We start from the raw sequence: 26165 nt of genomic DNA, 5'->3' as shown, positions 1-26165 counted from the left end.
AAGGAGTAAACGTCTTTTAATTTCATGGTTGCAGTCACCATCTGCAGTGATTTTGGAGCCCCCCCCTCCAAAATAAAGTCTGTCACTGTTTCCCTTGTTTTCCCATCTATTTGCCATGAAGTGATGGGACTGGATGCCATGATCTTAGTTTTCTGAATTTTGAACTTTAAGCCAACTTTTTCACTCACCTCTTTCACTTTCATCAAGAGGCTCTGTAGTTCTTTGCTTTCTGCCATAAGGGTGGTGTCATCTGTATATCTGAGGTTATTGACTGGGAAGAGGCACAGGGAAATTATTTGGGGGTGATGGAAATGTTCTATCTAGACTACGGAAGTGATGACACAGGTGTATAAAGCTATCAAAACTCATCTAACTGTACACTTAAAATAAGTGCATTTTTATTGTGTGTAATAATGTTAATTTTAACATCCAAAGTAATAATAATAGAATAGTAGTAATAATCATAAGAATAGTGTTGATGTGGACTTCCCTGGCGGTCCAGTTCCTAAGACTCCCCAGTTCCACTGTAGGGGGCAGGGGGGTTCCATCCCCCGTCAGGAACTAAGATCCCACCTGCTGCCAGTATAGCCTCTCCCCGCTCCCCCTGCAAAAAAAAAAAAAAAAGAAAGAAAAGAAATAGTGTTAATGAGATCTCTGATAAAAAAGGATCTTCAAGGCATATTAACTGGGGGGGAAAAGGTGCAAAAAATGTTTAAAAAGAGGGGGAAATGTTTGTATTGTCTTGGACACGCAGTAAAATAATCAAAAAACCTATACAAGAAGGTAATAATAGCTTTCTGTTGGAGCGATGTGATCTGAGCCGATGTGCTGTTCCCTGTACTTGCCACCATGCTTCTTGATGTTTGAATCAGGCCAGGATAGGTTAACCGGCCCCACTGCAACTCTTACTAACTGAATTTTGAATTCTCAAAAACAATACATTTGCTTAGAATTAACATTCCTCGCTGTCAGAACACATGCTACTCCCTATCCAAATTTATTACTCAGTAAACAAACTTTTTAAAACAAGAAACAAATGTTAGCGAGGCCCAAAGGATCCCCCACGTGTGGGGGTCTATGGCTGTGTGCCATTCCTCGCGCCCTGCCCACCTCCCCACCCCCATCTGCCGCCACCAGGGACACAGGGCGGCCCCACTCTCCGCCCGTCCGCCCTGCTGGCTTGTCTGTGCGGCCAGGGAACCCCAGGCCCGGGGCCTCCACGAGTCCAGCCTCCACCCGCGCGCCTCGGCGGGCAGGGTGGGGCGCCCTGTAGCACAGAGGTTAGCTTGGGGCCGTGGCCGCACCTGCCCGTTGCGGTTACCCCAGCCTCCCTTCTCTTAGAGGCCGCCAGTCTATCACCTGGGCAACTCTGGGCAGGACTGGGCAGGACTGGTGGCAAGGTGAGGACTAAGGTCCGCCCCGAGAGACTACGGAGGAGGACGCTTCTCGAGCAGACACGAGCAGCCACAGGTGGCCCCTAGCACTGTTCCTGCTTCCCTGCTCGGGTCCCCAAAAGCCCTTCTTGGGGGTCCCTGCCCCATCTCACTTCCAATCCCCATGAGTAGGGTCCCCTCTGAGACTTAAGCTGCGGGTCGGCTCGGGAGGGTCTCCCAAGGCGGGGGCCCCTCACAGATTCCCGCTCCCGCCCCTCCAAGCTCTAGGGAGATGGATCTGGCTCCCCGAGGGCACACGCCGCCCGCCTGGGGTCAGGACAGATGGGCGGCGATGGTGGCAGGGGCAGGCGGGGCTCCGCGCAGGGTCCCGCGAGGAGGGGGTGCGAGCCGGAGGGCCGGCTGTATAGGGCGTGGGTCGGCGGCGATCCAGCGGGGGTGGAGCCGGGAGCCGGGAGCCGCAGCGACGACGCTGGGCGCTCAGAGCTATGCGTCCAGGGTCTCGGAGAGCTCGAGGGTCGCCCACGTGGGGGCTGCTGCTGCTACTGGGACTACCGTGGCCTGTGTGGGGGACGAAGGAGTTTCAAGGTGAGTGGGAGTTCCCCCACAGGGTCAGGCGAGGCACTGTCGGGATGGAGGTTCAGAAATCCCCGGGAATCCCGCGGGCCAGGAGGACAGGCCCTGGGGAGGGTTTGGGAAAGTCTCCGCACGAATTGCCCAGGGACTTTCAACTGTAGTTGGGCAGACCTCTCGCCCAATCTTCCACACTCTTCCCAGATGCCCTGTGTCAATAGTTAGGCAGACTGGCAGGGCCCCTGCTCAGCACCCCAAGCCCCTCTGGATTCTCTGCTCTTGCCCATCTGCCAGTGTGAAGGTCCCTGGACCTCCATTTCCTAGGGTTCAGCGGGTCTCGGTCCTCCAGGAAGCCCCAGACCACTGGTGCCCTGGAGTCCCTGCTGCGGCCTCACACTAAGGGACTAGCTGTGGCCTCCACACTCCTGCATCATCCCATGTTCGCTGCTTCATCCCGGGCTCTGGGGCAGTGTGTATTGTTTATACTGTTGCCTTGTTTGGTTAGAGAGCAACTGCTTCAGACAGAAGGTGCCTGATAGCAGGGCCCTGAGGGAAGTCTCTAGCTCTGTCTCTTCTCAGAATGGCCCCTCCAAACTCTCTGCGAGATGGGGTTGACAAAAATCTCTCCTGTGCATCAGGGGCCTGACCAGGGGGGCAGGAAGGGCAGGGCAGCCTGGCGGCGGTGGGTTCCAGGGCACTGGGCAGGGTGTCACAGTGAGGGGCACAGGGCTAGGATCCTGCTGTGTTCTGGGATGTGTGTGGCCAGGGACAACAGCCCTCAGGCCTTTGGGGACGGTCCACAGGCATTCCAGCGCTCCTTCTTCAGCCTGAGGTCTGGGGATGATGAAGGAACCCCTGGGAGGAATGAAGAGGGGCTCTGTGCTCCCCAACACCACACTGACTCCTCCGTTTCCACTCCCATCTACCTAGTCACCACAGTTCCATCTCTGCCTCCTTGCCCCCATCAAGGTACCAATGGCCAGTGTGTGTGCGCAGGGCCAGGAGAGAACCCCCAACCCACACTCACACGTGCACAGCTTCCCCTCTCCACCTTGGGAAGCCCAGGGCCGGTTGGATCTAGTTAAATCCTCTCTGGCCTGAGACCCCCACTATGGCTCCCGTACATGCACCCAGACCCCTCCCTGCACCAGCCTTTCAGCCTCCATTCCCAGGCCCTGAACCTCCCAACCCCCACCCCCATCTCCTTAATGGCAACTGCTGATCCACTCAAGGAGGACTTGGCAGAGGGAGACTTCCTGGAGCTGCTGCTGTCCCAGGTCTTTGATGATGGGGTCTAGAGGAGGAGATGGAGAAGGAGAAAGGAGTTGAGGTGGCCTGGCAGGAGCTGAGCCACTTCCACAGGCAGCCATCTCAGCCTGGTCAGCACTGGGGGCAGGGCTGGGGGGTGGGTGTTGGGGAGTGGTCAGTTTTGGGAGCTAGGCTTCCCCAGGGACTGAGTGCCAGAGGGGCGGGAAGGATGCCTGCAAGTTCTGGGCAGCCTAAGGTCTGATTCCTTCAGGGCGGGTGTGGGTGTGGTGAGAGTTTCTGGGGCCCACTAGGGGGGACTGGGAGCATTCCAGGGGAGCATTCCAGGCGCCCTCTGAGTTAATGCTTGGCTCCTGGAGCCCCTTTAAGCATTCCCAGCCTGGGAGCACTCAGGCTCTGACTCCAAAACAACCCCCATCCCACCCCACCCCTCCACAAAGGGGACTTCTGGGCCAAGGTCCCTGGAAGCCCTGCCCCTAGCACAAAACCCCAGGGGAAGCTCTGGGCAACATCTGGTTGTTGTTTTTCTCAGATGGTGCCAGAGAAACAGGCGTCCTTTCTTCACAGATCTCTCACCCTAAAAGCATTTGCTGCCCCATCTAAAAATACCCAAAGCTGCCTCCCATTTCCTTTACCCTCTGTTTTTGGGGCCTTGGTCTCTTCCTGGTGATCTTTGATGACCTTTCCCCTCCCAAGGTCATTAGAGCTCCCAAGTACCCAGCTGAGTTGTTCTTCCCAGACTCCTCTCTCTTCTGCCTCCCTGGCAGCTCCTGGGTTCCAAGGATGCCCCATGGGTAGTCCCCCTTCTCCAGGCTAAACCTTTGAGTATTGAAGATGAAGTGTCCTGTTCCTGCCTGCTGACATCCTCTGACTCTATCCCTGTATTGTCTCCAACTTCCCTCTGTCCCTCAGGTCCCTCTTACCCTGTGCTCTGTCCTCACCCCAGGAAACACCCTTGGAAAGCCAGTCATTCTGCATTGGAGCCTAGATGGACGACCCCAGCGCATGGTCACCCTGGAGGAGCCGGTCAGTGCCAGACCATCCCTTTCCATGTAGAGGCCCAGAGTCTCTCGGCCCCTTTGCCCCTCCCCAGATTTCAGCATGGCAGTTTTGCTAGGGTCCCTAGATTCCCGAGTCCTTTAGGCCCCTCCCCAAAGGTTTGGCAGGTGGGGGTGGGAGACATCTAGATGGAGAGAAGTTTCACACATGGAAGTCATTTTCCCATTTCCTCTCCCCCACCTCCTCCCTAAGCCTTTCTTTCCAGTATTATTCAGGCCACCCCCACTCCATCAGGCAGAGGTGGAGCCAGAGTTTGTGGGGCCTAAAGTTTTTCAGGGACCTTTTTAAGAAAACACCAAAATATCTTCCTTTTGCAAAGTGACACTGGGTGCATTGCTGTCCTCGCCAGGACCCTGTCATTTAGGGACCTGAAACTTCAACCTCACTGACTCATGCAGGATCTACTTCTGCCCTTAGATGCAAGTCCACCCTGTTTTGTTTCTTGTGGATGCTCTACCTCAGTCTCCCCCCAACAGTCATCCATCACACACTTCCAGAATAACCTTGTTCCATCTGTATATGCCGCACAGCTGTGCTGCACAGAGCCCAACATCCTTTGTATGCCCATTTCACAGAAGGGCAGACTGAAGCCCAGAAAACTTGGAGAAACTGCTCAAGGTCACGCAGCTCTTTAATCCATAAGCCTGAGACCTGCTAAGGTCTGAAAAACTTCAAACCATTGGCCAATGTCTCCCACGCCTTGAGAGGCCTGTTCATCCTGAATTATCAGGAAAGAGAGGACAACCTACTGTCCAAACCTGCAAGGAAGAAGGCAGAAGAGCACTGCCGTGAAGGCCAGGGCGCCCCCAGGCCCAGCACCTCTCAATCTAGGGCCCTCCCTGGGTCCCCCAGACGCTCAGGGCCTCAATTCAAGTGGTCAGCATGGTGCTGGCCTGAGATCTGAGACTGTTCCTCACATGCTGGGGCCAGCCTGACTGTAGACCTCTTTCTGAGCCTGGCCTGGGTTGTGACCGAACAGGAGGGGAATGCCAGAGGAGCTTTGCTTTCCTCACTGTCTCTGTCCCTGGAAAGCCAGCCAAGATGAGGACAGCAGACAGCGTGGCAGGGAGTCGTGTCCTTGAGGCAGGGAACACCTACATTTCAGGTTGGAGATGGAGTGCATGGTGAGGGGTAGGGTCACCAGAGGCGGGGAAATGAGGACAGCTGGGGTGCAGAGAACAGAAAGAGGGATGGGAGTGGGGCAAGGGGATGCTTTCCAGCTGGACTGCCTCCTGTCCCTGTGCAGACCTTTCTCCATAAAGCAAGTGGCATTCCGGCCACATGAGCTCATGCTGGCGGCACGGGGGTGGGGGTGGAGGGCTTTAGGCTGGGGGAAGGGACTATCTGCTCCCCACCTGCAGAGGAAGGGCCCCCCCCCCCCAACAAGACTCTGAGCCTCTTGGCCTGAGGCCCAGGACGGTGCATTGTGGGATAAAAGGGAAGGGCCAGCATTCCAAAGACGTAGCCGCTCTTCAGGAGGCTCCCAGCTTGCTCCAACTCTGGGCCCCCAGCCAGGCTGAGTGGACAAAGTGGGGCAGATGGGGTACTCCTGCAGGGTGGAATCAGCAAAGCAGGTAGGGGGAAGGAGAAGTGGGCAGGCTGGCCCCAGGCTCACCCTCCTGACATCTAGCCAAGATGAAAGCCAGTGTTTTTCTCTTGGCCTGGGTTGTGAGTCAGGGTTTACTTTCCAGGCTCAGGGAGGCAGGTGTGAGGTGAGCCTGCTAGGGGTGTAGGAAAATTTGGTGGCGTGAGGGAGTTTGTCAGCTTTGGAGGCAGAGGTGTTAAGTCTGAATCCTACAGGGAGTGAAAGGAGAGGTTGTGAGGAGGCCCAAGCCGTGGCTACCCCACTTTCCAGCATTAACGTCTTCAGGACCGTACTGTCCTCCCTGTGTAGAGGGAGCCTTCTGGGCATGGAAGAGGAGGGAAGGCCAGAACAGCCCAGGGCCCTCAGGCAAGGAATGGCATCTTTCCGAGACCCTTTGTCTCTCCAAGGAGGATGCGGAGTGAACCTAGAAGGCTCTGTCAAACGGCTGCTCTTAGAACAGACATTCTGAGTTTGGGGACATCTTTGCATGTTCGCAGCCCACACCCATCCGCACCCACCATGGCAAGTGGAGGTCTTCTGCCCTGTGCCTCTGTGCTCTCCCCGTGAACTCCCTTGTCAGCTACCTCTATATTCCTCCTGCTCCCTGGCAGGCAGAGGGCCTGGATGCCCACCCTCTCAGCCCTATACTCCTTCTTGCCCAGGTCCCAAAGCTAGAAGTGAGGCTGGTGGCCTTGGAGGCTGAAGGTCAGGAGCTCCTGCTAGAGCTGGAGAAGAATCAGTGAGTACCAGGCTGGGGAAAGAGCTGGGAGCCAAGAACAGTCCCTCTCTCTGGGGAAGGATCACTGCTGGGGGCAGGGATGGATGGGAACCCCAGAGGGAGGCTGGATGGGGTGAGAGCCCCAGAGGAGGAGGTGCAGGTTACAGGGAGAGTCAATGTTAGTCTCGACTGGCTCCCTCAAGACTGAAATGGGTTATTGAGGCTGGATTCACTGTAGGGCATATCTCTCATCCCAGCACATCTTGTCAGCTTCCTGCCACAAATGAGTGAGCATCACCTGCTGGGTGCTCACAGGGTGTGCTGAATCAAAAGAGAACCCAAGATGGACTCCAAGAATGGGCAGGTGGTCCAGAAAGCGGGAATACCAGGAATACCACAAAGGTCAAGGCACATTCAAGGGGTAGCAATTTGTCTGGCTTGCCTGGGGAGTCTCCTTCTATAGGGAAGGGAGCAAAGAGAAACAAATTTGGGGAGTCCTAGTAGGGTCAGATTACAGAAGGCCATTTTGGTGCTGAGTGTCCAGGATAGTGCAAAGCCAAAGATTTTGAGCTGTGAATGAACAAGCAGCGCTGGACTGGGTGAGGTGAGTGTCTAAGATGGAGAGTGGGTTCTTGAAACCATCTAGATTGTATTACTGACATCTCTCATTTTCAATTGCTTCAGTGCCACAGGCACTGTTCTGAGCATCCTACATACACATTTTTTTATTCTCCCCCATGCACTGAGAACAAACTTAGGTTCCACCATGCCTAACTACAGTTTCTCTGCGGTTCAATATCCCCATGTGTTAAAAGAGGTGATCACATCACCTCCTCCCTAGGTTTGAGTGTGTGGGTGGAGTCGGGGAGCAAAGCTGGAGGAGGGGGAAAGACTGGAGAGTGGAGACGCAGGCATCACAAGTCTTTGGGGGCAGTTTTGGGGTAAAGAGGTCAAGGTGAAGAGGGATGAAGGATTTTCTTCAAAGAGAAATTGACTTAAGGTTGATCTCTCTTGGTGGGAAGGATGCTGGTGAGGTGAAGCCTGAAGATGAAATCATTACTTAGGAGAGGAGGATCCCTGCTCACATGGGCGGGATCTGCAGGTGTGATATCTGTATCCTCTGGAAGTAGGGGGTGAGCCTCAGTGAAAGACAGCTGGGGAGATATGTAGGATCTGGGGGCCTGAGGAGATTTGAAGGAACTTTGAGTGGGAGGAGGTGCCCCAGAGCAAGGGTCCCCAACCTCTAGGATCTAATGCCTGATGATCTGAGGTGGAGCTGATGTAATAATAGAAATAAAGTGCACCATAAATATAACGTGCTTGAATCATCCCCATACCATCCCAGCCCTACCAACCCCACCTCACCCCTGTCCATGGAAGAACTGTCCTCCATGAAACTGGTCCCTGGTGCCAAAAATGGTGGGAACTTCTGGGCTAAAGGTCTGTCCAGATATCCAACAAGGGTAGGCAGCAGCCAGGGCCAAGGAGTTCACATTTCCTTGTCTCCAAGGTCCGCCTTCTCGACAGTGTTTCCTGACTCCTCTCCTCCTGCCCGGTCTAATACCCCTGACCTGTGGATCCAGCTGCCTGCCACAGGTCCCACGAGAACCACAAACTTTCCCCTGTTCCTGCTCCTCCCTGGTGATCCCCACACTCCCATTTCCACATCTAAGCCATTACCAAGACTCCTTCCTGACCTTCACCTTGCTCCCTCTTGCCCAAGATTTTTCAGAGCTAAGCAATGCACAATCACTCCTGTCCTTTCTTTAAGAGACACCTTGAAAGTGAAAGTTTCTCAGCCATGTCTGACTCTTCAGGACTCCATGGCCTATACAGGCCATGGAATTCTTGAGACCAGAATACTGGAGTGGGTAGCCTTTCCCTTCTCCAGGGGATTTTCCCAACCCAGGGATCAAACCCAGGTCTCCCGAATGACAGGCAGATCCTTTACCAACTGAGCTATGAGGGAAGCCCATATAAGACACACCTTGGCTGCTTCTTAAGTGCTAGCCCTGTGCCTCACTCATCAGTTCAGTTCAGTTCAGTTGCTCAATTGTGTCTGACTCTTTGCGACCCCATGGACTGCAGCACGCCAGGCCTCCCTGTCTATCACCAACTCCTGGAGTTCACTCAAACTCATGTCCATTGGAGTCAGTGATGCCATCCAACCATCTCATCCTCTTCTCCCGCCTTCAATCTTTCCCAGCATCAGGGGCTTTTCAAATGAGTCAGTTCTTCACATTAGGTGGCCAAACTATTGGCGTTTCAGCTTCAGCATCAGTCCTTCCAATGAATATTCAGGACTGATTTCCTTTAGGATGGACTGGTTGGATCCCCTTGGGACTCTCAAGAGTCTTTTCCAACACCACAGTTCAAAAGCATCAAAAGACATTACATAACTTTGCCTCACTCAAAGAGCTACTCAATTAGCATTTAGGGAGGAAGCTCAGAGGGTGAGGCAGGGCTGGATTAGGTAATTTCTGCAACACCCCCTCCCAGCAGGCTGCTGGCCCCAGGATACACAGAAACCCACTACAGCTCAGATGGGCAGCCGGTAGTGCTGTTCCCCAACCGCAAGGTGAGATGCTTCCAAGGGCCCTGAGGACAGGGTGAGGAGAGCTGGGGAACACACCCCTGAGGGCCTCTCCACCATTCCCCCCTTCTCCTCCTGTTCTAAGGAGAAGCTGAAGCTAGTCCCCTACCATGCTTTCTTTCTTGCCGTTCCACTTCAGCCCTGGCTGAGATTTGGGGCTGGGTTCTTTGCTCTCCAGGATCACTGCCACTACCATGGGCATGTGAGGGGCTTCCCGGACTCCTGGGTGGTCCTCAGCATCTGCTCTGGGATGAGGTGAGGAGTTTAGGGGAGGAGGCTGGACCTGGGGCTAGGGAAAGATGTCCCCTGACTGCCCTCCCCTGCTCCCCTTTGCACCCTAGGGGCCTGATCACACTCAGCAGCAATGCCAGCTATTATGTGCATCCCTGGCCAGCTGGGGACTCCAAGGACTTCTTGACCCATAGGATCTTCCGGGTGGAGCAGCTGTTCAGCGGGAAAGGAACCTGTGGCCACAGGGACCCAGGGGACAAAAGGGACATGACCAGCCTTTCGTGTGCCACCCAGATCAGGGTCAGGGGCATGGGCAGGGGTGGGAATGTAGTATTCAAAGCCCTTTAAAATCAGAAGAGACAGGAACAGTGCAGCCCCAATTTAGGGCCTCCTGTCCTGATATTTTTATTTGGAAGCTGAAGGAACAAATTCTAGCAAAATATTTGAGTTAACTTTGTGCTCTCTGAGATCTGGGGTTGGTGGTCAGGGTTCAAGCCCAGCAGCCTGCCACTCACAATCACCATTGCCACCCCTACCCAGGAGAGGCGGGGGTCCCTCCGAAGCCCGAGGTACCTGGAGCTGTACATAGTGGGGGACCACACCCTGGTGAGAGGAGCCCCAGGGGGGTTGGAGAGCCTGGTTGGGGTCAGTTCAGCCTGTCGTCACACCACCGCCGCGTCTCTGCCTCTCTAGTTTTTGACTCAGCACCGGAACTTGAACCACGCCAAACAGCGTCTTCTGGAGGTCGCCAATTATGTGGATCAGGTTGGGTCGGCAGGGAGAGAGCCCTTCTGGGGGGGACTGCAAGGGGGTGGACTTGGAGATAGGGAGAAGGAACGGAGGGGAGAAAAGAGGAGTGCTCCCGTGGAGGAGCCCAGGCACCAAGGGGGTCCTCCGCTTCAGTCTGCTCCCCTGCGTCCGCAGATTCTCAGGACTTTGGACATTAAGGTGGTGCTGACCGGCCTGGAAGTGTGGACCGAGCAGGACCAGAGCCGCGTCACGCCAGACGCGAACGCCACGCTGTGGGCCTTCCTGCAGTGGCGCCGGGGGCTGTGGGCGCGGCAGCCACACGACTCTGCTCAGCTGCTCACGTGGGTGCCACCTACCCCCACGCGGTCCCGGCTTGGCGGCTCCGTCTCCCCGCCCGCCCGGTCATGCCGCCCTCCGCTCTCAGGGGCCAAGCTTTCCGGGGCGCCACAGTGGGCCTGGCACCCGTCGAGGGCATGTGCCTCGCGGAGAGCTCTGGAGGCGTGACGACAGTGAGCACCACCTGGTACTGAAGCGGGAGGAGAGGTGCTGGGGAGTGGTCCTCGCGGCCCGCAGTGACCGTAGCCATGCCCTCCCAGGACCACTCGGAGTTCTCCATTGGTGCTGCAGCCACCATGGCCCACGAGATAGGCCACAGCCTCGGCCTCAGCCACGACCCCCACGGCTGCTGCGCGGAGGCGGCGGTGGAGCAGGGCGGCTGCGTGATGGCGGCGGCTACCGGGTATCCGCGCCAGGCCGGGGTGCGGGGGTGCGGGGGCGGGGCTGCCGGGCGGGACCTGGGCCTTCCTCTGCTGCCTTTCTGAGGGAGAAATGGTTATCCTTGTTTCTTCCGTGAAATCGGGATGATGGTAACAGTTCCCGCCCTAAAGCAGGCAAAGTGGATTCCCATGATGTGATAAATTATTTTTGGAACAACCTTTCGAGGTGACTCCAACCCCGGGAAGAGCGGCGTTGGGTCGCGATTTGACCTTGGGTCCTGGGCAGCTCGCTGTTGGCGTCACACCCTCCTGCCTCGCGCTCGCTGTGTGACTTTGCGCGAGTTACGTACCCTTTCTGGGTTCTGCCTCTGAGAGCTGTCCGTCGCGCAAGCGGTGTCTGCGCATCTACCGGCTGCGTAGCCAAGCGCCAGTGTGCTGGGGGGGAGGGACTGGAGACACGCAGGGGTTGGCGGGGATGGTCTCCGCACGCCCGACGCCCTCCCCGGTCCGTAGGCACCCGTTCCCTCGCGTGTTTAGCGCCTGCAGCCGCCGCCAGCTGCGCGCCTTCTTCCGAAAGGGAGGGGGCGCTTGTCTCTCCAACGCGCCGGACTCCGGGCTCCTGGTGCCGCAGGCGCGCTGCGGTAACGGCTTTGTGGAAAAGGGCGAGGAGTGCGATTGCGGCGCCGGCCAGGTGGGGTCCGCAAGACCAGCCCCGGGGGACCAAACTGGTTCCCGCTCGCCCCCTCCCTGGAGGTCTGAGCGCTGCACCCTCACCTGGTCCCTCCTCGCCTTTCCGGCTCCAGGAGTGCCCCGACTCCTGCTGCCTTGCCCACAACTGCTCGCTGCGTGCGGGGGCCCAGTGCACCCACGGGGACTGCTGCGCACACTGCCTGGTGAGGGTATGGGAGGCTCCGGGGTGAGGGTTGGGGGCACTTGGGAGCCGGCCTGTTAGTCTTGGCTAATTGGCGCCCTTGGGTGCTGGCTCTGCTCTGTGCATGGGTTCTCCTGAACTTCCCCACTGGGCTCTCCCGTATCTCTGTTCGTTGTCTCTATGCCTCGCCACCTTCCCTTCACCCGGGTCACCTACGCAGCTGAAGCCGGCGGGCACGCCATGCCGCCCGGCTGCGGGCGACTGTGACCTCCCTGAATTCTGCACCGGGGCCTCCCCTTATTGCCCGCCGGACATTTACCTACTGGACGGCTCGCCCTGCGCCAGAGGCCGCGGCTACTGTCGGGACGGCGCGTGTCCCACGCTGGAGCAGCAGTGCCAGCAGCTCTGGGGGCCTGGTGAGACTAGGAGCGCGCGCTCCGCCCCCATCCGCAGTTCTGCGCTGCTTGGTGCTCCAGGGGAGGTGGGCGGGGGTGGGGGGGGCGGGGGGGAAACTGAGGCAGAAGGGGCGTGGCTCCAGTCTGGGCTGTCCCCAGTCCCGCCCCTGCTTCCTCAGGCTCGCGCCCAGCCCCGGAGGCTTGCTTCCAGGTCGTGAACTCCGCGGGAGACGCCCAGGGAAACTGCGGCCAGCAGGGAGATGGCAACTTTGTACCTTGTGCGCAGAGGTGGGGAGCGGAGGGAAGGGAAGCTGGGGAAGAGAAGTTGGGGAAGAGGGTATGGAGAAACACCACGCGGTTTGACTATCTCCGCTTCTCCCTAGGGATGCGCAGTGTGGGAAGCTGCAATGCCAGGGCGGGGAACAGAGCGCACTGGTGCCACACGCGGTTCCGGTGGACTCCACCGTACACCTGGGCAGCCTCGAGGTGACTTGCAGGGGAGCTTCCGTGCTGCCTGGTGCCCAGCTGGACCTGCCTGACTTAGGCCTGGTAGAGGCAGGCACCCAGTGTGGACCTAGAATGGTGAGCCCTGCCCACCCAACCCCTCGCTGCCACTTGAGTCCCATGGGTCAGGGCCTCACTCCCCTTCACTCCCCAGTGCCCACACTGCCCATAGGTGTGCCAGGAAAGGCGCTGCCAGAACACTACCTTCAGAGAGCTGGAGCTCTGCCTAATGGCCTGCCATGGCCACGGGGTGAGTGGCCTGAAAGGTGTGTGGGGGTTGACCCTGGGAGTCCCCAGTCTCATGGGACCCTCTTTTTCTCTTTTCCTCTGCAGGTTTGCAATAGTAACCGTGACTGCCATTGTGCTCCAGGCTGGGCTCCGCCTTCCTGTGACAAGCCAGGGTTGGGTGGTAGTGTGGACAGCGGTCCTATGCGGCCTCAAAGTGTGCCCACGGGGGTGGGGGTGGAGGGCAGGCGGGGAGGAGCCATGTGGTGCTCTCAAGACTCAGACGTAGCCTGTCCTCCACAGACCGGGACGCCTTCACGCTGGCGGTGATCCTTAGCTCTGTGCTGCCTCTGCTCCCTGGGGCTGGCCTGGCCTGGTGCTGCTGCCGGCGTCCGGGACTCTGTCTCCAGCGATGCTTCTGGGGCTCCAGGAGGGACCTCATGTGCAGTGGGTAGGCACTGAGGTCTAAGGTTCTGCTCCTCAGAGCTCTGCTGGACCTGGCGTAGCTGGGGTGGGGTCTGTTCTCCTCAGGTGCAGAGAGGCAGGCAGAAGCAATGGAAAGAAGCCTTCAGCAGAATGCCCCAGTGGTCTTCCAGTGAAGCCAAAGGCATAGGTCCATGCAGGGCCCCACAGCCCCCATTACTGTGGTTTAGTGCCCCTTTTCCACGTCTCCTGTTTCTCCCATCAAGAGGCTGCTTTATCCTTGGCTTTACCCTGTTTTTCCACCAGCTTATGGAGCAACTCTTGCTCTACTGTGCTCTTCAAGGCCCCTCCAGTTTCTCTCATGAACTTTCAGCCCTCTGACATTTCCTCTGCCAAAATCTCTGCTGTTACCCGCTTCAAGTTCCCAAATGCTGGGGCCAACACACCTTTCCTTTCCTTGTCACTGGGCAGCTGTGGTGCTGGCTGCCTTGTGCCAAGGGCCTGCCCCTAACACAGAGCTCCATGACCTGAGATGAGGGCCACGTGATACCAAGTACTGTCAGTCTAGGCAGCCTCCTCACTGAGTGCTGGGCAAGGCAGGTCCCCTTGGACCACCTCTGACTCAGCCTGGCCTTGGGGACATTCTGGGCAAAATGAGGGAGAGGGCATGGTTTGGACTGGAGATGGGAATATAGGGCATCCCAAATAGGAGGAGGGCACAGCTGAAAGGGCCTTGACACAATGAGAGTTGATTGTGCGTCTGCAAGCAGAGGATCAAGGTGGTCAGAGCGTGGTGTGTCGTCACTGGGAGCTTACAGGAGGCAGCAACTACATGTCATCACCTGGTCAAGTATTGAGATGGTTGTTTCAAAGAGATATCAAAGGAAGTGGTAAGGCCCTGGAAGATGAGGTGTGAGCAGCTGAGCATAACTCAGAGTCATCGAAGGCAGCAGGGCTACCCGATAGCAAGGAGCACAGACATGGGTACCACTGGGAGAGGAAGTCCATCCCTCTTTGGGACCCGTGTGACATCAACATCTGGAAGATGTTTGGGTGTGCCAGAGTTTGGGGACAATGTCAGGGTTGGAGAGAGAAAGTGTCTAAGGCCCTGGGAAGCATAAGTCTCTAGGGTTCCCCTCAGAAGGGAGTAGGAAGCGAACTGGGGAGAGTGACCTGGGTGCCAGCCTCTACCGCAGGGAAGCAGCCCCAGGGTGCCATGCTAACAGTCGCTGTCTCAGTCTCCTGGTCTCTTACCCACTGCCCAGATCCAAAGATGGCCCACGCAGAGGCCACCCTCTGGGCAGCATTCACCCAATGGAGTTGCGCCTGACAGCCCCTCCGGAGCCCCAGCCCTTGGGTGAGTGAGGCACAGTAGAAGATGGGGAGGGAAGGGAAGGGATGGGCTCTTGTCTTCTCTTTCCAGCCGGGGCCCTCCTCTCCACCTAGCACCCAGTCACCTTGAGCCCAGTGCCCCACCCTGCACCAGGGACTCTTGCCACCTTTGTTCACAGCACTCTTCCCCCACCTGTTGCTTCCCAGACCTTGAGAACTCTGCTAGAACCCAACAGCCACCTTGAGAAGCCTGTTCCTCATAGTCCTGCTTGTATCCCTAAGGTAGGTGGGGCCCTCCCCCTCCCATAGTTCATTTATCCTCCTCTAGCCCCTCATCTCACAGTCCCTGACTCTGTTTTTGAACTTGTACATCATGGAAATGAGACAGACCTTGTGGAGAAGCTGTTGTCTGAGGCCAGTTGCTGGAGGCCCCTGGGGTGGGAGGAAGAAGTTCTATGGTTTTCCCTGAGGGAAGAGAGAGGGTCCCAGCCCTTCCCGGGAACCTCCACCTCATTCTCAGCAGGTAGAGTCCAAAAGCCAAGATCCTGTCTCTGGTGAAGTGACTGCTGACATGAGAAGACTTAAGGACAAGCGGCTATTGACTGCCACTCCAAAGAACTCGGACCCCCAGGGGGAAGAGCCAGCAACTCAGCCGACTTTTTGCACCTTCAGGCAGCTTCGAAATTTCTTCCCTGAGTTACTGACATACCACCTACTCCAAGACCCTGGAACCTCATCAGAATTTGCACAATGCTGTCCCCAGTCCTCAGGGCTGTGGGATCCTCTTAAGAGTACACCTTCCAGCGTAAACAAGAATCCATCGGACCCAGGAGTGAAGGCCATGTAGTCACTGACCTCTTGTCACTAGGGGCCGCTGGGTCAGGCTGGGCACCCAGAGAGGCCTCTCTGTCCCAGGAGTCTGCTGTTGTTGTTCAATCCCCTAGTTGCCTCTGACTCTTTGCGACCCCATGAACTGCAGCACCCCTGGCCTCCCTGTCCCTCACCACCTCCTGGAGTTTGCCCAAGTTCATGTCCATTGCATTGGTGATGCCATCCAGTCATCTTATCCTCTGATGCCCTCTTCTCCTGCCCTTGATCTTTCCTAGCATCAGGGACTTTTCCAATGAGTCATCTGTTTACATCAGACGATCAAAATACTGGAGCTTCAGCTTCAGCATCAGTCCTTCCAGTGAATATTCAGGATTGATCTCCCTTAAGATTGACTGATTTGATCTCTTTGCAGTCCAAGGGTCTCTCAGGAGTCTTCTCCAACACCACAGTTCGAAGGCATCAATTCTTTGGCATTCTGGCTTCTTTATGGTCCAGCTCTCACAACCATACGTGACCATTGGGAAGATCATAGCACTGACTATACAGACCTTTGTCAGCAGAGTAATGTCTCTGCTTTTCAACACACCGTCTAGGTTTGTCATAGCTTTCCTGCCAAGAAGCAATCATCTTTCTGATTTCATGGCTGCAGTCACCGTCCAGTTAAGTACAATGCAGTTTAGTTCAGTCACCTGAACAGAACTGTATAAAAGGAGTCTGTTACTCATACTTTATTCAGACCTAGCTCTTAGGAGGCCAGTGACTGCTGGACCAGAACCCTGGACTCCAGGGGCCCTACATTTCAGATTGAAGCCACTTCCCTGGAACCTTACCCCTGCAAAACAAACAAAACCCTTGGGACATCCTTTTCTGTGTCCTGTTCTCTCTTATCCCTCATATGCATCCTCTGCCCCACCCCATTCCTAGTCCTCTGATGAGATTTTAGAGGAGGATGGGGCTGCTGCAGTCCCCTCATTTTGGATGTTAATCAACCGCTCCTTCATTCCATGGGAGGGAATAAAGAGAGCCATTTTGGAGAGGACTTCAAAGAAGTCAGAAGAAAGCCATGTTGCCCTTGGGCCTCTGTGAGTCTTCTCTGTCTGTAAATTCAACACCATGGGACTCCCTGAGGGTGACAAAAGGTGGTGTCTGGAACCTCGGATGGCAGCCAGGACCGAGAGATACTGGGCATACGATGGTGTTGCCTTGCTTGAATGATCCCTTGTCTCCACCTCTCCTGCCTCCCTTGGACACTCTCAGAAGCCGTTTACTGTCTCCCCTTGCTTCATACAAGAGTTGCTTAGTGACCTTCTTTATCAGCTAGATATTGCTATATAACAAAACCACCCCAAAACTTAGTAGCTTAAAACAATAATCAATTCTGTGAGTTGGCAAATTAGGTTGAACTCAGCTGCTGGTTTGATTGGTCTCAACTCACCTCACTTATACATTTGCAGTCAACTGTTGGCCACTGCTGTTGGGGTTGGCTGGCTTTTGGGGAGAGTGGGCTCTGTCTCTCATTTTCCAGGAGGCTAGCCCAGGTTTGTTCACAAATAGCTGGGGAGGGTTGTAAGAGAGCAGGAACAGGATTAGAGTGAAACAAGGGAGGCACTTATCTTGGGCACAAAAAAGTAATCAAGATAAGTAATATTTTAATGTAATATTTTGTAAAGATCAAAATTAATACAAAAGTCCATGATGAGCAAAATAACAGGATCAGTTACCAAAAGCTTTTAGGAAACTGAAACAAACAAAAAAATCTGTAGTTGCGATCTTGAGGCAAGTACCTTACTCACTGCCTCCTGCAGAAGAGCATGCGGAAGCTTGCCAGGCTTCTTGAGAGTCTATGACCCGCACATTTTACTTCCATAACATTATGTTGGTCCAAGCAAGTCAAGGATTCCAGGGGTTGGGAGGTAAACTCCACCTACACTCCAGGGAGGAGCAGCAAAATCACATTTCAGAAAATGTGAAGAACTGCAAAATTTTTGCAATCACTCGCTGGCAGCAGAATAGCAAGCCTCAAGGCTCAGGCCTTGCTTTCACTCTAGCACCGAAAGGCGCTGAATGAGACTGTTTGCTAAAGCCCCTTCCTACGCTCTCTATGGGATTCTGATTCATAGAGATGACAGAACAATAACACACAGAGGTTAGTGCCATTGAAAGTTTTTATCGCTTACAGTTCCCTCGAGAAGGGGGTTGCCCACCGAGCAGAGTCAGATAGGGAAGCACCCAGTTTGTAAGGAAAGACTGAGGAACTGCCAGATTGGAAGAAACTAAGGCAACATTGACCACTAAGTGCATCGTGGGATTCTGGATGGGATCTTGAAACAGACAAAGGACATAAGCGGAAAGACTAGGGAAATGCAAAGGGATTTACAGTTAAGTGTCTTGTACCAATGTTAATTTCCTTGTTTTAATAATTGTACTATGGTCAGGTAAGATGGTGATGTTAGGGGAAACCAGTTTTCCCTTCACCATCTGAAGGGAAAACCACCAAACTGGTTTTATCTCCTTCACCCAGAAGAATATAAAGGGAGCACTAACATTTTTGCAGTGTTGCAACTTTTCTGTAAGTCTAAATATCAGCGATTAATAAAAAGTTAAAAATGAAATTATGAAAGGAGAAGAATTATGTTGTTTCATAAATTTAATAATTTAGTACGGCAGAGACAAGGTCAAGTGGCTCCCAGATCTATCTGAAGGTGCAGCCTGGGCGGGGACTCAGTGAGGGCGTCAGGAATCATTCCCAATGCAAAGGCTCCTCCCACCAGAGGAACAGTCAGCAGAGACACCTAGGTTTCCATCACTGTGGCCCAGGGGTGCTGGGAAGGAGGCACCTGTCCGACAGGGGCTCTGCCTCCAGCCGTCCACTCCTGTTTGCTGCCCAGCATGGCCAGCTGCTTGGCACCTGCACTGCTACTGCTACTGCTTCTAGGTGAGTGGCTGCCTCCCCCCAGACCTCTGAACCTTGGCTTCTCTGTCCCTGATCCTCCTGATCCTCAAGAAAAAGGTGGGAGCACAAGAAGGTGATTGTAGGAAATGCCAAAATGCAGGAAGAGGCACCAGTGAGACACCTGTGCCCAAGGTTTGAGGACACACACAGCACCCTGCCTCCAGCTTCTGGGCCCCGCAGAGCCATGGCCTCCCAAATCTCGCCTTGGTAACTTTGCCCCAGGGACTTTCTTTTTCCTATTGCCTGCCCTCCTACCTCTGTTACCCTTCTCCCAGGCCCAGCCCTCCACCTTCAGTCTTGCAACTTCACACTGATTCCTTGCCCTGCATCCTCAGTGTCTCCATGCCATGCATCTGCTGCTCCAACCACCTGGACTATCCCTCCCCAACTTGGGGCATCATGGAGGGAGGGGGTCACTTTACCAGGTGGTGTATGGTAGGGAAAATGGAGGTGATGGAGATCTTAGAGCTGAGATGTGCTGTTTTGAGGGGTGCTCCTGGTGGAGGGAAACAGGTAAGCAAAGAACAGAAATGGCACCAAGACCACAGGAGACCCTAGGAGCTGATGTGTGTGGCTGAGGCCTGGGGATGTGAAGGCTTGGTTGGGAGAGAAGGGCAATGTTTGTCTGCTGCTCTGAAGTCCTGGAAGGATGGGAGGGAGCTTGGAGCGGGGGAGAGGAGAGAGAAAGGAAAGGCCAGTGCCAGAGAGGGCCCTGCTCCCAGATTTGAGGTAGGAAATACCCCACTACACACACACACACTCGGAAATAAATGGGTGCTGAGCCAAAGTCTGAGGGAAACTTCCCTCAGACTTTGGGGCCAGAAGCCTTCTCATCTGAGGAAGGCTCCTGGAAGCAGAGAGAACCGAGGGGCAGGGGTAGTCTGGTTGGTGCTCTAGGGGGAAGGGGCTGCCAAATTCCTCCAGAGACTCTAGCTTGGCTGGATTGATTTTTATTTTAAAACATTTAGTTTTGGTTGTGCTGGGTCTCTGTTGCCACGTGCAGGCTTTCTCTAGTTGGGGTGAGTAGGGGCTACTCTTCTCTTGCGGTGCACGGGCTCAGTAGTTGCGGCGGGTGCAGTCTTTTCGGACCAGGTATTGAACCCGTGTACCCTGCACTGGCAGGTGGATTCTTATCCGCTGGACCGCCAGGGAAGTCCCTGGCTGGATATAGATGCCCATGCATTTAGTGCCCATGGCACTTCCAGACAAAGCTCACCCTCTGCCCAACAGACCCCTGGTATGAGTGGGCTGGGCCAGGCACACTCTGTCCACAGTGGAGTGCCCTATGGCTAAGGACTGAGCCCCATGGCCTGCCATCTGGGACTTCTCCTGAATCCACACCACGCAGCCAGGACTAAATGGCTCCAGTATCTGAGCCCTTGCCAGGAACCCCTCTTTTACTTGGCTGGTGGAGAGAAGAGAGGCCGGGGGGAAGCCGAAGTCCCTCCAGGTGGGGCAGCACCGGTTAGATCGGTAAGAAGGGAGCAGAAGAGATGGAGGGGGAAGATGCAGAGGCAGGAGGATGCTCTAGAGACGGTCAAGAAGGAAGGGAACCAGAAAACTATAGGTCACTCGAAGGGTCTCCAAGGGAGAAGGGAAAGGAGAGGCATCTGACCAGTCAGGCGTCTCCGCATGTCAAAGAAAGGAAGAGGAGCAGCCACTGTGCTCAGTGCCACGTCTTACATCAATTCTATTTTTACGATTTATTTTTGGCTGCGCTGGGTCTTCCTTGCTGTGCCGGGAGCTTTCTCTAGTCGCCTGGCCAGGCTTCTCTTATTGCGGAGCATAGGCTCTAGTGCGCTCAGGGGCTCAGCAACTGCGGCTCCGGCGCTCGAGACATAGCTGCTCTGGGACACGTGGGATCCTCCTAACCTCTGGACCTCGGCGCCATTTCTGATACGTCTCCATTAGCCAGGTCCCCAGAAGCCTTGCTGTTTTCCGTGTGAGGTGGGGCCCAGGACAGTGGGAAGAATCTTAAGGACCCCTCTTTGGATGGGTGAGGGGTGGCGCCTGGGGGGGATGGGTCTCAGCTTTTGGGGGAGGCCAGCCAGGCCCAGCCTCGACGCTCCGCATCCACCGCAGACGTGCGGCAGGAATACCCGGAGGCCGTCGCTGCCCATCCTCGCCACGGTAGGCCCGTCAGTGCCAGTCGCTAACGCCTTTGGGTCACATTCTGCCCATCTCGAGTTTTGAGCATCCCGCATCTTCTGAGGCCCTGACCCAGAGGAGAAGGTGAAGTGTGCGTGCCGGGCACGCCAACAACCGCAGCCTACCGGCCTCTCCAACAGGATCGCGGAGCTCTGTAGCACCGAATCCATGCGTGGACGCGGCCGACGCGTGCACTGCCGACGAGCGGTGCCATCGGCTGCGCACCGCGTACGTGGCGCAGTGCTTGGGTCGTGCCGCGCCAGGGGGCTGCCCCCGCGCCCGCTGCCGCCGCGCCCTGCGCCACTTCTTCGCCCGCGGGCCGCCCGCGCTTACCCACGCACTGCTCTTCTGCCCTTGCGGCGGCCCCGCGTGCGCAGAGCGCCGGCGCCAGACCTTCGTGCCCTCCTGCGCTTTCTCAGGGCCTGGCCGGGCGCCACCTTCCTGCCTCGGGCCCTTAGACGCCTGCGAGCACAGCCGGATCTGCAGGTGCCGGAGGAGGTGGAGTAGACGGGGTGGGGGATGGGGAAGGGCGGGCAGGGGTCAGAGCCACTCGTGGCCCACTCACCGCCTTCCGTCCGCGCGGCGCAGGCCCCGCCTCCTGGCCTTCCAGGTCTCCTGCGCGACCACAGCCAGCAACCCTGACGGCTGCCTGCGAGACCAGGCCCCAAGCTGCCTGCGCGCCTACGCCGGCCTCGTGGGTATGCACCGCCCGGAGGGGATCTCCCGGGGATGCCTCCGCCTGGATGGGCCAATTACCCTGTTTTCGGGGTTTCACCAGGCACAGCCATCACGCCCAACTACGTGGACAACGCAAGCGCGCGCGTGGAGCCCTGGTGCGACTGCAGAGCCAGCGGAAATCGGCGTGAGGAGTGCGAAGTCTTCCGGGGGCTCTTTACGAGGAACCGCTGCTTGGGTGAGGGGCCCGGGCGGGGCTCGGGCGGGGCGGGGCCCGGGCGCTAAGCTGCCGGGCTGGCTGTAAGGAGACTGAGGCCCGTAGCGGAAGCCACGCAGGCCCACTTCCTTGCTTCTGCCACTTCTGAGGCGGTTCCATCCTCCAGGGACAGCCAACTCCACCCATTAACAGTCTTGCCTTTCTAGTGTGAATAGCTAGGTGGTTCGCTGACCAGTCTAGGAGTTAGGGAGTCTAAAGTTTGAAGCCTAACCCTGCCGCTGTAAAGCTGAGAGTTAGTTAACTCCTCTAAGCCTTTTTGTGCTCATCTGTAAAATGGGGGTGATAATTGTCATGGTCCCTTAAGGAGAGAAGACTGCAGTTTGTAAGGCACTCTTAACACAGCTGTGTTTAGCATTGTCCATCTTGAAAGCCTTGCAGACGTCCTCTCTTCCCATATATGCCTGGGGAGGACCCATGCAGGATGCGAAGGGTCTCAGTTTGTCCTTGAGGAGCTGGGCCCTGTGCTAGGCTTTCTCAGCCAAGCTCACCCTGCATCCCTCCATAGACAGTGCCATACAGACCTTTGACGGTGGGTGGCCCCCAATCCTACGTAAGCAATTGGACTCCCACCAGGACCCTGAGCAGAGTCTCCTGCAGGTAGGTGCAGACAGCTGGCAGCCCCTGCATTGCCTCCTTCCATGGCAAGTGGGCCTAGAATGAATGCCCCGGGAGGGTGGAGGTGGCAGAGAGCAGAACTGGGCTTCTTTCTCAGGTCCACACTCTGCTCCCATCTGCCAAGGTGTCTTCTGCAGACGCGCCCCTGGAGGGGAGCTCCCTGCTCTCCATGCTTCTTGTTCTGGCTCTCCAGTCCCTGTTCTGACTTGGACAGCAGACCTTGGACAACTCTCCCACCCTGCCTGAGATATTGGGCCTCATTAGTGGCCTACTGCCCCACTGAAAAGGGACTGGCTTATCTCCTAAGCTGGCCCACTGCTCTTGCTCTACTGCTCTTTGCAGATCTGGACACTTTTTATCATGCTGTAAGGAGTACATCTGAACAGACTTGTAGGCAAAACTCCCTCTGGTACTCCAGCATTTTATGGCATCCTCCTATGATAGACACCTGCACTGCATCACTAACGTTGGCAGATTGCTTCCTGTCCTTGATATGCTGCTTGTTGGACACCACCTTGAGTGAGAATCCAGTTCCCTGCATTGCACTGGCCATGTAGCCATCTTCCCTGTGGTTCAGCCCAGCACTAGGACTGACATCCTAGTAAACCCTGACATCCTCAATAAACCCATGTGCACTGAGATTGGCCCTGTTGTCATGTGATCTGTGTTCTGGGAGCCGGGAGCCCAAGGTCAGCTGCAGGGTGTGCCTCTGCTGGCCTCTGTGACCTTGGATGGCCTCGGAACCTCTCCAGGCATCATCTTCTCAGGACCTGTGGATGCTGAACTGAATCAACTGTCAGGTCCGGTGCCGGGGATCTTGGCTACTTGTTTATTCTTTCATTCTCTGCTAGTCATCAGATAAAGAAACTACATTTCCCTTGCAGTTATGGGGTGGTTGATGACACAGTTCTAGCCAGTGAATGAAATTCACAGATAAGGCTTCCAGGAGAGCTCTTTAAAAAGGAACAGACTTCCTGACTGGGGCCCTTCAGCCTCTGGCCTCAGCTTTTCCCTCTTCTTGCCAAGAACTTGCAGGCGATGCCTAGGAACATGGGCACCATCTTGGAAGAGGAACCACGTGACAGTGTGGCACACCAGCCTGTCTGCCTTTCTCTGGACTGTATGCACTCTGTGAAAAAAATGATGTGTCTAATTTGTTTAAACCACTTATCCCCAGGTGTCTGTTATTTGCAGCTAAATATAGGCTCTGATTGACACACTTCCACCTATGGGGTGCCTAGGAGCCCCAGGATCGCCCGCTGTGCTCACTTAGGGGAGCCTTCCACCTCGGTGCACACAGAACCCTACCCTGACAGACACTGGAAAGGAGTAATGGTGTTTGTTTGTTTTTTCCCTGAGTAATTGGTTTCTGTCCACGTGGAGAGTCAAATTCTTCCCTGGAGCAGAGGGAAGTTTATCACAAGGGTTTAATAAACAGTGTGTGGCCAATGTGGACCCAGTGGATGCTAAGGGCATTGTGTTAAACTGTAGTTCTGTGGAGGAGTTTTGGGAGGAGAGGGCAGAACTATGGGAGCAAGGTACTAAGCTTTCCTCAAAAACTTGGGGACTCCTGATTATTTTCTGTGTCTCTGGGCTGCTCCGTCTCAAACCTGGTTGGAATTTGGCAGGGGCCAGAAGATAGTTTGGAATGGAAGCTTTCGGTGCCTTGCTCAGCCCTCTCTGGGCTAGTGCAACCCATCCCCGAGCTGCCTGGGATGTTGGCTGCTAACACAGCTCACAGCTGCCCACTTCTCTAGAAGAAACAGCCTGAAAGGTTACCCTCTGTTTCCAGAGGTGGACAGTGGCCAGTGACTGACTGAGGCCGGAGTTCAGAGGCCTGGCCTGCGTGCCCTGGGGGACAGGTGTATGTGCCAGCCATGCTTCAGAGTTCCCTGGGACTTTAGGCTAAGGCTGGATCCCAGCTGAGACCACATCCTAGGTTAGCTCTTTCCCCTGCCCACTCCTGCTCCCTCATGTAGAGGTCCCCCTGAGGGCACTCCCTCTAATAAATCATGGTCTGAGAATCCTTGCCTTGGGCTCCATTTCTGGAGAACCTGAGCAAAAACACAGGGGTTAGGTACAGACCACACTGAAGCCCAGGCCTGGGGCTGTCCTGACCAGAAAAAGAGCCACTGGCTCTGAGACTGTGTAGTTAGCAACTCATACCAAACCCACAGACACTACATGGGGCAGCTGTACAGCCTCCCACCTTCAGCCAGTACTCCCTGGCTAGAACCAAACACAGCTCAAACTGCCTTGGGCTTCAGGCACAGCTGTCTCCAGGGGTTCAGATGATGTTGCTCCTGCTGATCTCTGCTCCACTCTGAAGCCAGACAGGCTCTCACCCAGGATGTTATCAGCAGCCTCGGCTATATGGTCTCTCCTTCAGCACTCTCAGAGGAGAAAAGCACTTCTCTGTCCCAGTATTTGTGGCCTAGAGAGTGACATCAGTCCACCAAGATCACCCACCAAGAAGGGGTAGGACATTTTTCAGTGGGAAAAAGGAGGGATGTTGGACGGAGCAAAGCTCAGAGTCTACCCTGTCACCACTTCATAAAGAAGGAATGTTCTCAGCTACCTATATCTGTGTGGGAATGGACATTTGGAGCGGGGGTGGCTAGGCAAGTGAAAGTATTGCCTTGCCCTGTTTACCACCATTGTATGGTAGCCCAAGTGCAGATTAAATACCCACTAAGTGATTTGCTTTATGTGAGAGTGTGTTAAACTCTACTGAAAGTGTTAGTCGATCAGTCACATTTAACTCTTTGTGACCCCCCAGGAACTGTAGCCCACCAGGCTCTTCTGTCCATGGAATTCTTCAGGCAAGAATGCTGGAGAGGGTAGCCATTCCCTTCTCCAGGAGATCTTCCCAACCTAGGGATTGAAGCTGGGTCTCCTGCATTGCAGGCAGATTCTTTATTGTCTGAGCCACAAGGGAAGTCCTAAACTCTACTACTTCCATTTTTTACTCAGATAATTAGAGTGAAATACGGGCATATGGGATCCCTTGGAGAAGGGATAGGCTATCTACTCCAGTATCCTTCGGTTTCTGTGGTGGCTCAGATGGTAGAGAACCACCTGCAATGTGGGAGACCTGGGTTCAATCCCTGGGTTGGGAAGATCCCCTGGAGGAGGGCATGGCAACCCACTCCGGTATTCTTGCATAGAGAATCCCATAGACAGAGGAGCCTGCTAGGCTACAGTCCATAGGGTTGCAAAGAGTGGGACATGACTGAAGCGACTTAGCACCCACGTATAGGCATATACCTTTCAAAAGATTCATATATTTTTCAAAAGATTGGGAAGATAAAAGTGAATGGAACTTAGTAGAAAATAGCAAAATTGTTCATGGCACCTGGCTATCTTCCTTCAGTACTTCTTTCCAACCAAGGCATGGGGTTTAATTAAATGGAGCCTCTTTAACATCAGACAGTGTGCAAGGTAAAGAGGCTTCCTCACTGGGTGCAAGGGGAGAATGAAAGTACATAGGGCTCTCATGTCAGCCTGGCTCTCTATTTTTTTTTTTTTTCTCCCCAGAGTGAATGTTCCTGCTGGGAGGCTGAGGCTGTCTGGGGCATGGAACTAGTCACCCTGGAGACAGAAGCCAAAAGGAAGGACTACGCCCTGTGACTTGCAGAGGCTATCATCTTGCCACTTCTGGGGCTGTTGACTTTCCTAGGGTTTTGTTGTAATGGGCTGAATGGTGGTTCCAAAGATATGTCCTCCTCCTAATCTCTGGGACCTGTGAACGTTACCTTATATGTAGGCAAAAAGAGTGAATATTACCTTCTGTGGCAAAAGATGTGATTGAGTTAAGGACAGTGAGAGGAGGCACTTATCCTGGATTATCAGAGGGGGCCATAAATGCAGTTATGTGCACCTTTGTTAAGGAAAGGCAGAGGGAGATTAGATATACACACAGAAGAGAGGGTGCTGTGAAGACACAGGCAGAGACAAGGCTGAGGTGGTCACAAGCCAAGGAACGTGGACAGCCACCTAGAGGAGGCCAGGAGTGGATTCTCCCCTAGAGCTGG

General features: G+C 55.2%; 2 protein-coding genes across 2 annotated transcripts; both read left to right on the top strand.

The window, feature by feature from the left end:
• The first annotated feature begins 1840 nt into the window (after window positions 1-1840).
• ADAM33 (ADAM metallopeptidase domain 33) lies at window positions 1841-16523 on the top strand. Its single transcript, XM_040247860.1, has 22 exons — window positions 1841-1979; window positions 4177-4256; window positions 6537-6613; window positions 9092-9170; window positions 9364-9440; window positions 9527-9716; window positions 9957-10022; window positions 10110-10181; window positions 10341-10507; window positions 10591-10675; window positions 10763-10905; window positions 11396-11573; window positions 11686-11775; window positions 11974-12169; window positions 12328-12436; window positions 12532-12730; window positions 12825-12902; window positions 12986-13094; window positions 13181-13328; window positions 14566-14657; window positions 14840-14914; window positions 15153-16523. The coding sequence occupies exons 1-21, from the start codon at window positions 1880-1882 to the stop codon at window positions 14875-14877; spliced, it is 2373 nt and encodes a 790-aa protein (XP_040103794.1). The 5' UTR covers window positions 1841-1879; the 3' UTR covers window positions 14878-14914; window positions 15153-16523.
• Window positions 16524-18161: 1638 nt separating this feature from the next.
• On the top strand, window positions 18162-22772 carry GFRA4 (GDNF family receptor alpha 4). Its single transcript, XM_040247859.1, has 6 exons — window positions 18162-18398; window positions 20705-21050; window positions 21153-21262; window positions 21343-21477; window positions 22022-22113; window positions 22256-22772. Exons 1-6 carry the CDS (start codon window positions 18353-18355, stop codon window positions 22334-22336), a joined length of 810 nt encoding a protein of 269 aa, XP_040103793.1. The 5' UTR covers window positions 18162-18352; the 3' UTR covers window positions 22337-22772.
• The last annotated feature ends 3393 nt before the right edge of the window (window positions 22773-26165 follow it).

This window comes from Oryx dammah, unplaced genomic scaffold (genome assembly GCF_014754425.2).
Source record: "Oryx dammah isolate SB20612 unplaced genomic scaffold, SCBI_Odam_1.1 HiC_scaffold_10, whole genome shotgun sequence".
NCBI lineage: Eukaryota > Metazoa > Chordata > Mammalia > Artiodactyla > Bovidae > Oryx > Oryx dammah.
Note: the sequence above shows the minus strand (reverse complement) of the source record. Positions and strands in the feature narration are given on the sequence as shown.